General features: G+C 33.4%; 2 protein-coding genes and 1 pseudogene across 2 annotated transcripts; 1 reads left to right on the forward strand and 2 right to left on the reverse strand.

Moving 5' to 3' along the window:
• The first annotated feature begins 5,021 nt into the window (after positions 1 to 5,021).
• On the forward strand, positions 5,022 to 8,130 carry LOC116110598. Its single transcript, XM_031396804.1, has 2 exons — positions 5,022 to 5,205; positions 7,642 to 8,130. Exons 1-2 carry the CDS (start codon positions 5,049 to 5,051, stop codon positions 7,869 to 7,871), a joined length of 387 nt encoding a protein of 128 aa, XP_031252664.1. The 5' UTR covers positions 5,022 to 5,048; the 3' UTR covers positions 7,872 to 8,130.
• Positions 8,131 to 10,953: 2,823 nt separating this feature from the next.
• LOC116110596 lies at positions 10,954 to 12,266 on the reverse strand (annotated as a pseudogene).
• Positions 12,267 to 12,282: 16 nt separating this feature from the next.
• On the reverse strand, positions 12,283 to 13,045 carry LOC116110597 (mavicyanin-like). Its single transcript, XM_031396803.1, has 2 exons — positions 12,759 to 13,045; positions 12,283 to 12,671 (listed from the first exon to the last, which is right to left on the reverse strand). The coding sequence occupies exons 1-2, from the start codon at positions 12,925 to 12,927 to the stop codon at positions 12,433 to 12,435; spliced, it is 408 nt and encodes a 135-aa protein (XP_031252663.1). The 5' UTR covers positions 12,928 to 13,045; the 3' UTR covers positions 12,283 to 12,432.
• Positions 13,046 to 14,302: the final 1,257 nt, after the last annotated feature.

The following is a 14,302-nucleotide window of genomic DNA, read 5'->3' on the forward strand; positions in this document are numbered from 1 at the left end:
TTTTCGACAGAATATATGTATCTCAAAATCACAAAAATAGAATAGTTAATTAAAATGAAAATAATTACCCTTAGGCCTTAGTGATTATTTCCCAAAAAGCCCATCAACAAATTAAATAAATTCAAAGAAGCCTAAGCCACCCATCTTGACTGTCATCTTTCTTACCATTCCTTTCTCTTTGAAACTGAGAAAAAAAACTATCTATGCAGCTGCCTATCTCAATGGTTGTCGTTTTGTTGGCACCAGTGGAGATGCCGCGGTGGGATGATATCATGATAGTACAATTATCAATTTTTCATCATGGATCCACCTCGGCGTTCATATTCAGAGCAACGTGGCCGACTATGTCAGCAGATTTTGGTAAGTTCAATATCTATGGCCTAGTCGTTTATAAATTTTGCCTTTCTTTCGTTTCCCTGCCTCAAAAATTGCAAAATCTCCGTTCTTTATACAAAATTTTAACAGATAATAGGTTATGGGTCCTACTTTATATAAAAAATTAATATTCTTAAAATTATGTTCTCTGCCATGAAAGTGGAGGTTAAATCCATTAAGGCGTACTTTCATTTTTTATTTGTAGATAGGAGTGGTCAAAGCTGTTTCTTTTTTACATTCTTATCAATCATTTTAATATTTAAAATAAAATTTACATAAAAGTTATAAGAAACATTCTTAGTTTGGTTTCTCGAACATCCCAGAAGGAATCTCTCTCCTGATTAATATAATTAATCAATTTTCATAATTGTTATTATTTTAAATTCATGAAAAAAATTTGTCTTTTAGTGCGATTATTATATTAGTAGATAATATTATATATAACTGGCAATGGCAAGCTCAGATCAGTTCATCGAGAAGCCGCGCAGTGCAGAGTCCCCACAATCTAAATCTTCAGGTAAATCCAGGTCTTGCTACATGGTGTTTTCTATATGTGATCTAAATTCGGGTGTTGGTTGGTAAGATTGGGGGTTTTTGTTCTTTGTTTGGGTGCAAGATCTGGTTTTTTTTTTTCCCAATTTTTTTAATTCAAACTGGGTTGTTTACTTTTATATTTGATCTTCAACTACTTTTATATAGAGTATCTGATAATCTTGCTGCTATGTGTTTGTTTGGTTATTTGTTTTTGTTTTGTTAATTTCTTAACAGAGGTTCACAGATCACCAGCTGAGGTGGCTCTGTCAGCTAGATAACCATTGAATTTCATTTTAGGCATGTTAGTTGTTAGTGTATCTCTGCCTTAATTGAATTAAACTCCTGATTAGTAGTTGAATTGGCCATCATCAACTGCATGTTTGTTTGGTTTCAGAAATTGTTGCAAGGATGACGTTGAGTTGCGCGGTTTTGAAAGTGGTGCAATGGTGACCATAGTGGCATTGATGCCTTCTCAATTTGTATCTACTGATGCAGCAATTATGATGTTGGCTGGTCTCCGGACACTGATCTGCGGCATGGGCGGACAGCAAGACTTTTTACCCCAATGACTCTTTGGGTTTGCTTCTCTCTCTATCCTTTATATATCTTCATTTCTACGCTATGATGGCAACAGATTCTATAAATTATTCTCTTTGTATGACTGAAAACCATGCACACCTGCCCCTCACCTCCTTAAAAACCAGAACTAAAAACCGGATGAGAAGAGCATTAGACTTACATTCCTGAACCTTCAAAGTGTTTTCTTAGAATTACCATGCATCTTTTGATTTAGTTCATTATGATTCTAGGAAAAATTGTTTTACTTCCCTTGGTAAATAAGCTGCAAACTTTTTCTGACTTACTTTGATAAGTTTGCAGCTCGGTTGGAAATATTGCTCATTTTTCTTGATACCCTTCTAACTGATTCCTACAATGTTGCGACATAAAAATTATCTTCGTCTTAATACTTGTGGCTGTATGTGGGCATAGATAAAAATAGGAAAAGAGGCTTGTTTTGTGAAGCTGGAGTGGGTTTTTTTAAGGCTCTGGGAACCTCATGATGGGTTGTGTATCTGAGCCATCAGCGCTATGTTTTTTGCTCTTTCTTTCCCTTTTATCCTTTGTTTTTCTTTGCTGGATTAATGGATAATTTTTTGTTGGTTTAGTTTATCGCTTTGCTTGGCTATGATAGAGTAGAAATTTGTCTATCAATAAAATTGATTGAGAACAACTAACAGGAACATAGCAGCTCGCAGTTTATCCTAAAAGATATGTCAAAGAGCTTATAATACATCAGTGAATGAACTTGTTATCCCCTTTAGCAAGAGATTAAGGAATGTTATTTGTTATGAAAATGAACGCTAGAATTAAGAACCCTATATATCTTTGAACAGGAACTTTAGTACGTGAGCTCTCTGTTCTTAGAACAGAGAACATTAGAATGAGACCCTAAATGCCGTTTGTAGAATTTGCAGACCTGCACCTTCACCTCCTTGAACCAGAACTAAACACCATGGAATTCAGAATCACCAGCACCATCACCTAATCAGTCTGTATTCAAGAGTTTGTCTGTAGCTTGTTACAAATGGATATACAGAAATTAGGAGTATTCAAGAAAGACTGGCTTTACATATGCAGAGTTAGGAGTATTCAAGAGGATAACATCTAGTAATCTTTTCTGTAGAAATCCTAAGCCTCTATGTTTTAATTCAGACAAAATAAATTTCAAAGAGAAGTTTACATCCTTTGCATAATACACGAAACATTCGAATTATGAAAACCTCTGAATAACATTGTTGAGGAAAGTACTTTTTAAAATTAATTCTTAATAGGAACCCCATGATGGGCCTGTGTATCTGAGGCATTAAAGCTATGTTTATTTGATCTTTCTTTGCCTTTTTTTCTTTCTTTTTCTTTCATGGATTAATGGACAATTATTCTGTTGTGTTAGTTTTATGGCTTTGCTTGCTATGATAATAACAATATATGTCTTCTTGGAACAGTGTTCAAATACACGCCGGAGTATAATGTTCTGGAAGTCACCCAACTTGCATCATGAATTGCCTAACTACAAACCCAGTTAGTGATATATAGTGGTCCTACCATGATCAAGCTTGGTGAACCAGGAACACGATTCTTCATCTTGGTGGACACTGAGAGCTGCTTAATTAAGCTCTCCATTGATGTGGTCTCTCTCCCAGTCTAGGCTCGCCAGTGACAAGACCAGCAAATGTTGCCCACAGCAAAAGCTTTTGTTTTATACGGTGGAGTTAAAAGGAGGTCCTGCTGGTCTGATGGTTTAAACTAGGGTTTAGGGTCATGGGAATAGTTTGATGAGGTTTTGGTTGTATGTAATTGGGGTTCTAACTGTGAAGCTCAAACGTTGTCTGGATTAGGATCAATAATCATCCTGTAATGATAACAATAATCATATTAGTTTGCTAAGAATGTAATATTAGTGAGATTAAAGTTGATTTCAACTTTTAAATTATATTATTACTCTCATTTTTTTTTTTTTTTAAATGAGAAATAATTTCAAGAGTGATAAATCTGATAATGATTAACACCGAGACCAATTAATCTGAGATGTAGAGAAAAGTAAAAACATAGTAGTATATTAAATGTATTTAAACAATCTCTTAACTCGATTTGAGAGATGACTGGACTTTGTAAGAGTGGAGATACTACTAGTTCTTCAAGGGCGGAGACGGCAGCGGGGCTGATAGAGCCGTTGAAATGGGTGGAGGGAAGTAAAGGTTGGTAATTGATGTGTCAGGTGAGTTGAGAGACACAGATAAGTGCTTTTGAAGAGATAAGTGCTTGAGTTTCTGAGTAAAAAAAAGCACTTTTGACAAGAGTGACTTTAGAGCGTGGATTTTGTGGGTCACAGTGTGGCTCCACTTTTTATTACCTCACATCCAATCTTCTTTAGATTTTGTTATTGGGCCTAATAAAAACTGTTGATGAGCCCAAAATATAACTCTTTGTCATTTAGAAGTATAATGATATTTTTTATAATAAGATTAAATAATAATGCATGGTGACGTGGGAGCTTGAAATTATCTTTTTAGAGTTAAACGAATGCACGCATGGTGACAGCAATCTAATTTTTTATTAGAAAGCAGTCAAATTGTTTCGGTAATCAATGATGATTGTGCAATCAATTAAGCAACTCGTTCTTTAATAAATAAAATTTAGTTACTTAATTACTTATTATCATAGGATTAATTCTTCATTAAGAGTAAACATCAAAATCATCAATCTTATTATTAATAAAAAAATAATACAATAAAATTCAGAAATAATATATCCTTAATTATAATTACAAAAATACCAAATTAAATAACTAACCAAATATATACGTGGATAACTAGCCACTGTCTGGGGTCATCATTGATGTGATCATGTGAAGCCGGAGGTCTTTGCAATGACTGCCGGAAATGTAGTAAAGGCCGCCGGCTAAGTTAGCTCAATGCGCGTTGAGCCATTGTGATACTTGACGCGTTACATTTGTATTACACGTTATGTACACCAGTTGGCTCCGTTGTGTATCTGAACACTGTCCCAGATAATATATTATGAAATAAAAGTAAAATATTAGAAAGTCGTTAATTGTAACGGCCCAGATTAATTTAAAGTCAAAGATATCAGGAGATTAACCACAACACGTGTCACATGCACAAGTTGAAGGCACTTAAGGCGGCCTGTCCTGACTCCTGATAATCTTTGACAAAATTTCTTTTATTTTAATAGATGCTTATCCCCTAATTAAATAATTAATTCTTAATTTAGAAATTAGAATAAACAAAAATTCAAGGTTATTATTGGGCCAATGTAAATGTAATCACATTGATTAACGTAATTACAATATTGTTTGTTGGGTATATTAATTATTTTTTTCTAATAACTTTTCGCAATTTTTATGATTTTAGTGAAGATATGAAATCAATCTCCAATCGGGTTGTTCTAAGATATGAAATTTTAGGTGCTTTCTTTTTTTATTTTAAATAAAAAAGTAGTTTGTAATTACGATTGTGATAGTTTTTTTAATTAATTAATTTAAAAAGTAATATATACATGTGTAGCAATTATGTACCAACCCACATTTGTAAGGCGGTTGAGATTTGAGAACGACAACGATGGCGGTGAGAGGTTTATGGGCAATGGCGGCAACCATGGCATTGATTCTTTTTCCTTTTGCAGGTGTACTTGTTCACGCAGGAGTTGATCATCACCTTCTCTGGTCTGATTCTACTCCTGGAACGATCTTCACTTTCTCTCTCGGTGACAATCTTGGTTAGCTTCTCTCTCTATTTGTTTTCTTTTAATGGCTGCGCTATATTTAAAAGGGGTGTGAAAACTACCCAAAACATTAAAACCGAAATCGGACCAAACCGACTTGTAAGGTTTGGTTCGGCTCTATGAAAACTTTCGGGTCTGAAAGATCATCGCTTTTTCCTGCGGTAACAGTCTTGGTTAGCTTGTTTCTTTATCCTTTAATGGTTGCGCTATATCTGTAGATGTTTAATCACTTAACACACCACCGAATTTTATGAGTACTGACACTAATACCGTGAAAATTATAGAAAATACAGTTAAGATTACACATCTCCCAAAGTAATTTCTTCGTTTTTAATCACTTTTTCTTGAGATTCCCTCGGTAACAGTCTTGGTTAGCTTGTTTCTTTATTCCATAGGTTTGTGATTTAATAATGGTATTAAATTATGATTATGTTGAGATGTGCAAGTAGGCTTCAAAGCATACAGATTTTGAAGGGGAATATTTGGAATTTGGAGCATATGAAGGCCTTAATTTAGTTAATTTTATGTAAATGAGCTCTGATTTAGTGATATGAATGAGAGATAGCCTCAAACGAAAGCTTAAATGAGCTTTAGGACTTGAGTTTATTCTTCCATATATTTAAATGTTTTTATCTTATGTTTTTGGTACATTAAAAGGTTTTTTTTTATATGCGCTATGGACAAAATCCTTGTATAAAAAATTGCAGATTTGAGGTAAACCTGGTATTTGTTGAGTCAACTTCATCTCCGTTCCATCAAAATCCATTCGATCTGGAAATGGAGCTGTAAAGAAACAATCATCTTCTTCCAACTCAAGTTTCTTTTTCTTTTTTCAATCATATCCCCACCATGCTTCCTTTACTCCCTTCACCCTTTGTAAGAGTCAATGTTGAAGGCTGTTGATAGGGCACTTGGCACCTCCAAGAGAGACGAAGAGGCCCAAATCTTGAGACTATTCTGAGAAAGAGAGGTAAAACACCTTATGTATTGTCTTCTTTTAAACAAATTAATGTGTCAAAGAAGTTCAACTGAGTTTCTTTCTTTCTTAATTTTTTTTTTCCTGTTTTACAAAAAAAAAAAAAAATATCCATATCCTTAGAGCTTTAACTTTACCATTTTGTCAAGCTTACTTTAAGCTTCCACCCAATTTTTAATTTTAATATTGAGTTTTGTATCTGGAAGCTTGTATCCCAGTTAGAAATGATGAAATAGAGCATTGTTATTGTTTGAAGGTGGAACTGGTGAGGATTGAATGGCAGATTCAGTAAGAAACTGCTTTTTTTTTTTCTTTTTTTCTTTTTTTCTTTCTTTCTTTTATAGATTGATAGTAGGAGATTTCTTTGAATTTTATTGAAAAGCTTGATCTAAAGACAAGTGGAGTGGCTGTTGATTCTTTGGTTGTGTCTTAAGGGTCTCCATTAGTTCATGAAACGTATGTGTAGACAGATTTTGGATTCTTAAATTTTTGTAGCTATGTGTCCAACTTCCTCTTCCTCAGGGTCAAACTTAAAATTTTTTCTTGAACCTCATCACCAAAGATTGCTTGTTTTGTGAATTTGGAGTGGATTTTTCTTAAGGCTCTAATACCAGTAACAGGAATTGTACAGAGAAAGAGTATGAGTCCACTTTGATTTGAATAACTTTTCATCACAAAATGGGGATTGATTACATTTGTATTACTTGAGAGGCTATCTGTAGCTTGTTACAAATCAAAGGAATGACCTCTAATCATACAAGAGTAGGAGTATTCATGAGACCAACATTCATTCTGTTGCATAAAAATCCTAAGAATCTATGTTCTAATTCTTCAGTCGGAATCTCTTAGCCATGGTTATTTGCTCTCTTCCTATTTTTCTTTCGTTTCCTTTCATGAATTAACGGACAATTATTTTCCTGTGCTAGTTTTATCGATTTGCTATCCATTGGAGTGTTTGTAGTTCTGATACAACTGTTGAATCTTTCTATGATAAGATGGAAATAGAACTTTGTGTGTCAATATTATTGAACTAGTACAATTAATTAGAACATAGGAGCTGCAAACATTCTCCTATTGCTATAACGAAGAATATCATAGAACAGGAGCTTTAGTATATGAACTTTCTCTGTTCTTAGAACATTACAATGAGAGACCTAAAAGTTAAAAGCCCATTTTTAGAATTTGCACTGCACATGTAATTTATATTGCATCATTTGGTTACTGCCTTTGTGAAATTTCACTGGCTCTGGAGTATGTAGGCTTATGATATGTTCTTGGCTCTGGAACTTCAGTATGTGTTTGTTTTTGGTTTGTATTTTTTTGGAGGTTGCTCTTGGGGTGATTATTGCTTTAGTGGTTGTTTTTGAGGATCCTAATCAGGGTTTGTAACATCTTTATGTTAGTTAGAAGTAAAGATTTGTGAATTAATCATAACAATTGGCTTCATGTTGCACTGATCACTAACAACACACCTGATGGTTTTCTATTTGTGAGTGCATTGCATCACATAAATTGTAACACATCGGAACCATTTAGCGTAGAGACGGGAGCTTTGACTGTGATTCCATTGACTGATACACAGACACGCTTTATAATCAGCGAATGGGCTGATCTTTGTAGAGACGACCTCAAGTGGCAAGTGAATGTGAGAGATCCAGTGCAAGAGGCCAATGAGGCTCCTTGACCTCTGTGGGTGTTTGTGGTGCTGTTGAAATGATCATGGACCTCATGGTTCACTATGGTAATCTTTGCCATTTTTTGTGGTAACTTATAAGTATGATAATAACTTTTAGAAGGGCTTGGTGGTTGTTTTTCGTTTGGATGTAGCTTGAAATTATGAAAAAAATGTACATACAGCGTATCAAAGATGACTTATCTTTACTTTCCCCTTTTCAGTGCATCAAAGATGAAGGGTTAGGACCCTCATTGAGTCGTTTTAGTGGATGGGCAGTTGGTTACTAAAGAGGTATAGCAGTTAAAGATTATTTGTCAAAATTTATTTCATCTTAGTTTAAATAAAATGATATGTTAATTAATTAATTATGGGTAAATTTACCAAGTATAGATATTTATACGTAATTTATTAGTTATATTATTTAGAAAAAAAAGTCATACATTTAAAGTAACAGTTCGGATTATTGCGTTATCTATTCATGAGTGTGAGGAGATGACGGTCAAATAATAACTATTCAAAATAACACATGTCAAACTGTTATTGTCAGCACGTCATAATTTTTAATTGACCCATCGAGAAATCATTCTTCGAATCTTACCCAATCTGGTTAATTTCTTTAAAGTATATTAAACAACACATTTTACAAAGATCTAAATCGATCTGGGATAGGTCAAGAAGCATCAAAGATAATAATAATATTAATTTGATTGCGGTGAACAATCCTGTACATAATTTATCTTACTCGCAAAACCAAGACACCTCATGGGATATTTTTGTATCTGTTTGCTTGCGGAAGCAGAGAGAGAACGTCGACCGCCCTTTTGAGGCCGTTATTGCAGTGTCCAAGTTGGTCACAAATGAAGTGTGGGAGAATAACATTTTCCCACCCAAGGTTTGACGAAATGATACTTTTCCACCTGTTAAGTTTTAAAATAACACTTTGCCATCCTTTGTCAGGTTTTGTTAGGGTTTTCTATTAATATTTGATTAAAAAGATAAAAATACCCTTAAATATTTCACTTTATAATTTTTATTAATTTGTCATAACAATTGAGTTAATTACCAATATACCCATTCTTTAAATATAAATAACTGATATACTGTCAATTATATATAGCAAGATAAATTACCAATTTGTCCTTCCAATTTTTTATTAAAAATAATTTTTAAATGAATGAAGTTACCATTGGATTTTTTAAAGTTTAAAACTTTCAGAATCACCACTTTGTCCTTATAGTTGTTGCAACCCTACACTGACATTTATATTTAAGTTTTGTCAGTTTAAACCCAAATAAAATTAAGTATTAGCATTACTAATATCTGAAAATAAGAATCCAGCTCATAAAACTGCAGTGCATATATATATATAGGAAATCCAATACAAAGAAAGCAAATTTCCACGTACTTTCTGCAAAGATAAAAAATGATACTGTAGAATTAATAGAGAAGCAAAAATGTATAATCAAGTAGCCACAAATTACAAAAATTATAGAGAGGAAGCTTTGCCTTATCTGATCAGGAGTTTTAATTTTATAATGATTACACCCAACCTTGTCAACATATTAAATATATTTTAGCCTTTTAAGTAACTGCTTCCAAAACCTGTCCTGGAAGTGGAAATAATTTCTTCTGTCCAAACGGCAAATTCTTGGAATACTTTAATTTCTTTGCCTCCATGATGTCTCCATCTTTCTAACATCAACTCTATACTTGAAATCATAGCTAGAATCATACCCTACACAGAAAAATATGCCATTATTTAATATTCTATCAATTGAACAAAGAACATCAAAGTAACCACCAAAGAAGGTAAAATTTGTGACTAATCCTATCAAAATAACCATCAATTGAACAGAGAACAACAAAATAACCACCAAACATAAAAGTAACCATCAAAATAACCACTAATTGAATAGAGAACAACAAAGTAACCACCAAACATAAAAGTAACCATCATTTTTTAATACTAGGCCAAACAATGTTGAAAGATAAATTTTACTGTCCCATCACCACCACAAATTTGTAAATCAATTAGAATTATATTGGCCAATATATAGGGTTCAATTATATTCCGTGGACCATCAAAGACAACTATAAAATTAATACTCATAAAAACATGATCACAATTTTCTTAAATTATCATGATGTAACAACCATTGAATAATAAGCCAAATTTGTGCAATGCTATAGAAGAACCGAAGATAATGCATAATAAGAAGCCAAACCTGAGCATGTAACACTATAACATTATAGACATATAACTATTAAATTAGCTGCAGAAAGGAAAACTGTAGCAAATGCATATTTACACCTACAAAAATCAATATTTATAGTTAATTGAAATAATTTTAGTGATAAAACTTCCTCCCTCGAAGCTAATATTCATTTCTTGCTTTAACTTATTAAAATTGTGACAATAATTAATCATTTAGCTACAATATGTTAGCTATAGTAAAACATTGTAGCTAATTAATATATTTAACTATAAATATTTTATTTACATAGCACATAGTATCATTATTAGTTATGAGTTTAATTATAAAGCTATTATTTGTGCATTAGCTATAAAATATTGAAATTTGTAGTTAATTAAGGTATTTAGCTATACAAATTTTATTTTCACGATAATAACAATATTATAGTATCATTATCAGCTACTAGTTTAAATATATAGCTAATATGTGTGTATTAGCTATAAATTATTTGAATTTGTAACTAATAAAGAATGTAAAAATTAATTTGTTACAATCCTTATAGTATGTAGTTATAGATATTCTAATTTATTTTTATTATTTATAAATTAAATAATTATAATCAAATATGATGTTAATCACACATTAAAGTCAATAATAAATTGAAAGACAAATAGTTGACTTAAAGGAACTCCTCTCCAAGGGAAGAGCGTGGGCTTCTGTAAAATAAAACCTTATTTTAAAGAATCTTCATTAGAGTTGAATTCAATTCATGCATGGCTGACAACTGTCTAATTTGGATTAGAGGTCAGCACCACTAGAGGTCCAGATTAATTAGTTATGTAAAGACAACGAGAAGAGAAGATATATAACAGATTTACAATATAGAGTATAGACCCTTCTTTTCTCTGTAAGCCGTAAAATTTGACTAAGCTTTTAGATTTTACTATGTATTCCCGGCTAGTATCGAATCATTTAAACCATATGTGATGGCTACATATTGCTTAAAAATAATTAAAAACAAGTGGGTATGCTAACTCGCACCATTCCCACGTCCCAAATCCTCCAGATCAACAGTCCCAAGCCTCTCATCTTCCGGCAAAACCGACCAATTGGGACTTTGAACAGCTCTCAACCACCTGAAATCATCCACATTGCCCCAACTACCCGTCTCCTCGCTCAACGCGGCGGCTTCCAAATACTCCTCAATCCCCTCATATTTCGAACAATACGGCCCAAATCTGACCCCATTACAATCCTCAATGATCGGCCTACTCCTAACTTTCAAATAAAAATCACAACTTTTGGCAAAATGAATCCTAATTTGATGCGAAGCCAAAACCAACACACAACCCTCAACTTCTTCAATCAAAATCGAACCCGTCACAGGACCCACGTAAACATTACAACCCTTTAATTTATTAACAAACAGAGCGTTCACACAACCCACTAATCTCACCTCACACGAGTCCAAACCCGCTAACGTAAACTCTCCCATTTCGGAACCCTTAAAGCCTCGGAACAATACTTCGTTTTGTTTATCTCGAAAACCCGGGGATTCATGCACCGCGAAATTTGACTTTGGTTTTGTTTCATTTGGTTCTTAAACGACATCATTTTATGGGATCTGGGTTTGGGTTTTGCTGGGTTTGTTTCTGAAGGCTAATTTCTTTCTGGGGATCAACTGTGCCTACAAGTTCTCGAGATTTTGCTTCAAATCCGATATGGTTTTGAGAGATGATCGGACTTCTTAGGAGGGGAGGAAGTAGGAGTTCTCGGCGACGAGTTTCACAAGGGCGGAGATATCAGGGAGGCGAGAGGGGTCTGTGGTGGTTTGGAGCTGAGAAGTGATGGAGTTTTTGGAGTCGTTAAAGCGGGGAAGGAAGGTGGTGGTGGATGAGTCGGGTGAGTCGAGTTTGCGAGTTTCTAAACGAATTTGGTGGCGATTTGTGAGACGCTCCAGCATTAATTGTTGTTTCTTCTGTCAAGTTTGGTCTGGCATTTGGTGGACCTTATGGGTTTCTTGAATTCTTCCTCTTATATTTCAGAAATTGACTTTCGCTAGTCGTAGGGAAGACATTGCACATTGGTATTCAATATAACATATGGTAAACATGCAGTTATTCTCAGTAAAAGCATTAACTGACCCATCTAGAAATCATTCTTCGAATCATAATCTCTTCTTTCTTTAAAGAATATTAAAGAGCACGATCCAAATCAATTTTAAAGAATATTAAAGAGCACGATCCAAATGATAGATCCCCACTATACATCTTAAATAATTAATATATTTGTGGAAGACAAATAAAAAACCATCAATATTCATTTTAGTACTTTGAACCATCTAATACCTAATTTATACGCAAACCAAGACACCGTCACGGATTATTTTTGTATCTGTTTGCTTGCGGAGGCAGAGAGAGAACGTCGACCTCCATCTTCATGCCGCTATCGCAGTGTCCAAGTTGACCGCAAATGAAGTATCGTGTGCCGGGTTCAGTGAGCATGATCGTGGTGAAACCATCGTTGTATTCTTTGATTGGATTCGTTGTATCGCACGTCGTGAAGGCCAGTTGGCCCACCTCCTGCACATCATACTCCGGCGAGTATTTGAACACTACCACCAAGAATTGATGGTGAATCATTCTTCATAATAGTTGTGTTTAAAAAAAAAAAAAGAATTAAGAAGATGAAGATGAATTACCTAGAGTATCTCCAACGCGAAACGTAGTGGAGGCAGCCCATTCAGCAACGTCAGAATCAAGATCCCAACCAGAAACTTGTCCCACAACATGATTCGTTGCGGCAACATATGTGCTGCTTAAGGACAGGAAGAAGAATAGAAGGATAAGAAATCTCGGAATCGGAACCATTGTCTGAAGATTAGAAGCTGTTGTAATAACGATTTAAAAGTTTTCTTAGCTCCGGTTGATGAATTATAAACTCATCAACTTGCTATAATGTAACATATTTTTTTATTTTCGTTAAAGGGATTAGATTTCTAACAACCATTCAACGCCAAAACAAAACAACCATTAAAAGGACACTTGCTTAGACGGCGCTCTGCAGTCTCTCGATTTTTTTAAATGATTCTATATATATATATTTTTTCTTCTGGTGTGTTTAGGGTGTTCAAACTAATTTTTTAGGATCTTGAAGTTAACAGTCAAATAAGTCTGATTATCTCTTATTAATAGTCTCCATTGAAATTAACAATTATATAAGCTTCTAATAATTACTATTTAATAATAATAATTTCTATTAAAATAAATAATTAGACAAATCTTTAATGATTATCCTTTATTGATACTCTTTATTCTTATTAATAATTAGGAAGATTCAAAGTCAAGATATTTAAAATAATATATTTAAAAATTTCAAACTAACTGCTAAACTATCAAGAGATGCTTAACAATTCGATATGATAGTCACTTTAATTATATTATTATCAGTGTTACACAGTCTAATTAAAAATTCTATCAAGAATTTGAAATCTAGATCCGATTGGGCCTTATTTAATCTAATTAATAAATATAGATTAAATAATAATGCCGCAATAACGCATCAATCAGTCTCAAAGTACGACTTTGAAACGTACTTCCAAACAAAATGATTCCTCATCATCAAATTGATTTCAGCACTCTAACTTTGACTACTTTGATTTCCCCGACATCAAATTGATTTCAGCTAATCAATGATGATTGTATAAACAATCAAGCAACCTCGTCGTTCATAAAAAATCAAATATATGGAGGTGGATAGATTACTTAAGTAGGGTCATATTTACAAAATAAATGACTCTTTTTATCTTATTTATTCTGGTAAATTTAATTTATTAATTATAGTAGTTCGAGAAAGTCACAAATGCACGTTAGGTTTAACGGCCCAGATTAATTCAAAGTCAAAGAAACCGCAGGAGATTGTATTGCCAAGCTTGACCACGACACATCCACAGAAGAACTAAGATTACTTCAAGTTGAAGGCAAGTTAAACTTCACACTTAAATAGTACATAAATTTTAAATTTTATTTTAAGGCATAGTGAATTTCTTAAAATATTTAACATATTAACTAAAAGTGAATTCTAGGTTGGTACTACGAATTCATAGAGTTTAAATTTTAAGGCATAGTGATTTTTTTTATTTTATTTTTTTGGGATAAACTTGGCCAAAAAATTATCGATATTTTGCTTCAAATATGAGACGTGTTGGAGAAATGATGGGAATTCACACGAGGGGAGAGAGTATGA

Source organism: Pistacia vera, unplaced genomic scaffold (genome assembly GCF_008641045.1).
Source record: "Pistacia vera cultivar Batoury unplaced genomic scaffold, PisVer_v2 Contig608, whole genome shotgun sequence".
Lineage (NCBI taxonomy): Eukaryota > Viridiplantae > Streptophyta > Magnoliopsida > Sapindales > Anacardiaceae > Pistacia > Pistacia vera.

What these genes read in the sequence shown, in the direction of transcription:
- LOC116110598 (XM_031396804.1), top strand. Translation starts at nt 5,049, where the DNA reads ATGGCGGTGAGAGGTTTATGGGCAATGGCGGCAACCATGGCATTGATT. An exon ending in CTCTCTCGGTGACAATCTTG is followed by an intron (nt 5,206 to 7,641) that starts GTTAGCTTCTCT and finishes TTCATGTTGCAC; the next exon opens with TGATCACTAACAACACACCT.
- LOC116110597 (XM_031396803.1), bottom strand. Translation starts at nt 12,927, where the DNA reads ATGGTTCCGATTCCGAGATTTCTTATCCTTCTATTCTTCTTCCTGTCC. An exon ending in TCGCGTTGGAGATACTCTAG is followed by an intron (nt 12,672 to 12,758) that starts GTAATTCATCTT and finishes TCTTGGTGGTAG; the next exon opens with TGTTCAAATACTCGCCGGAG.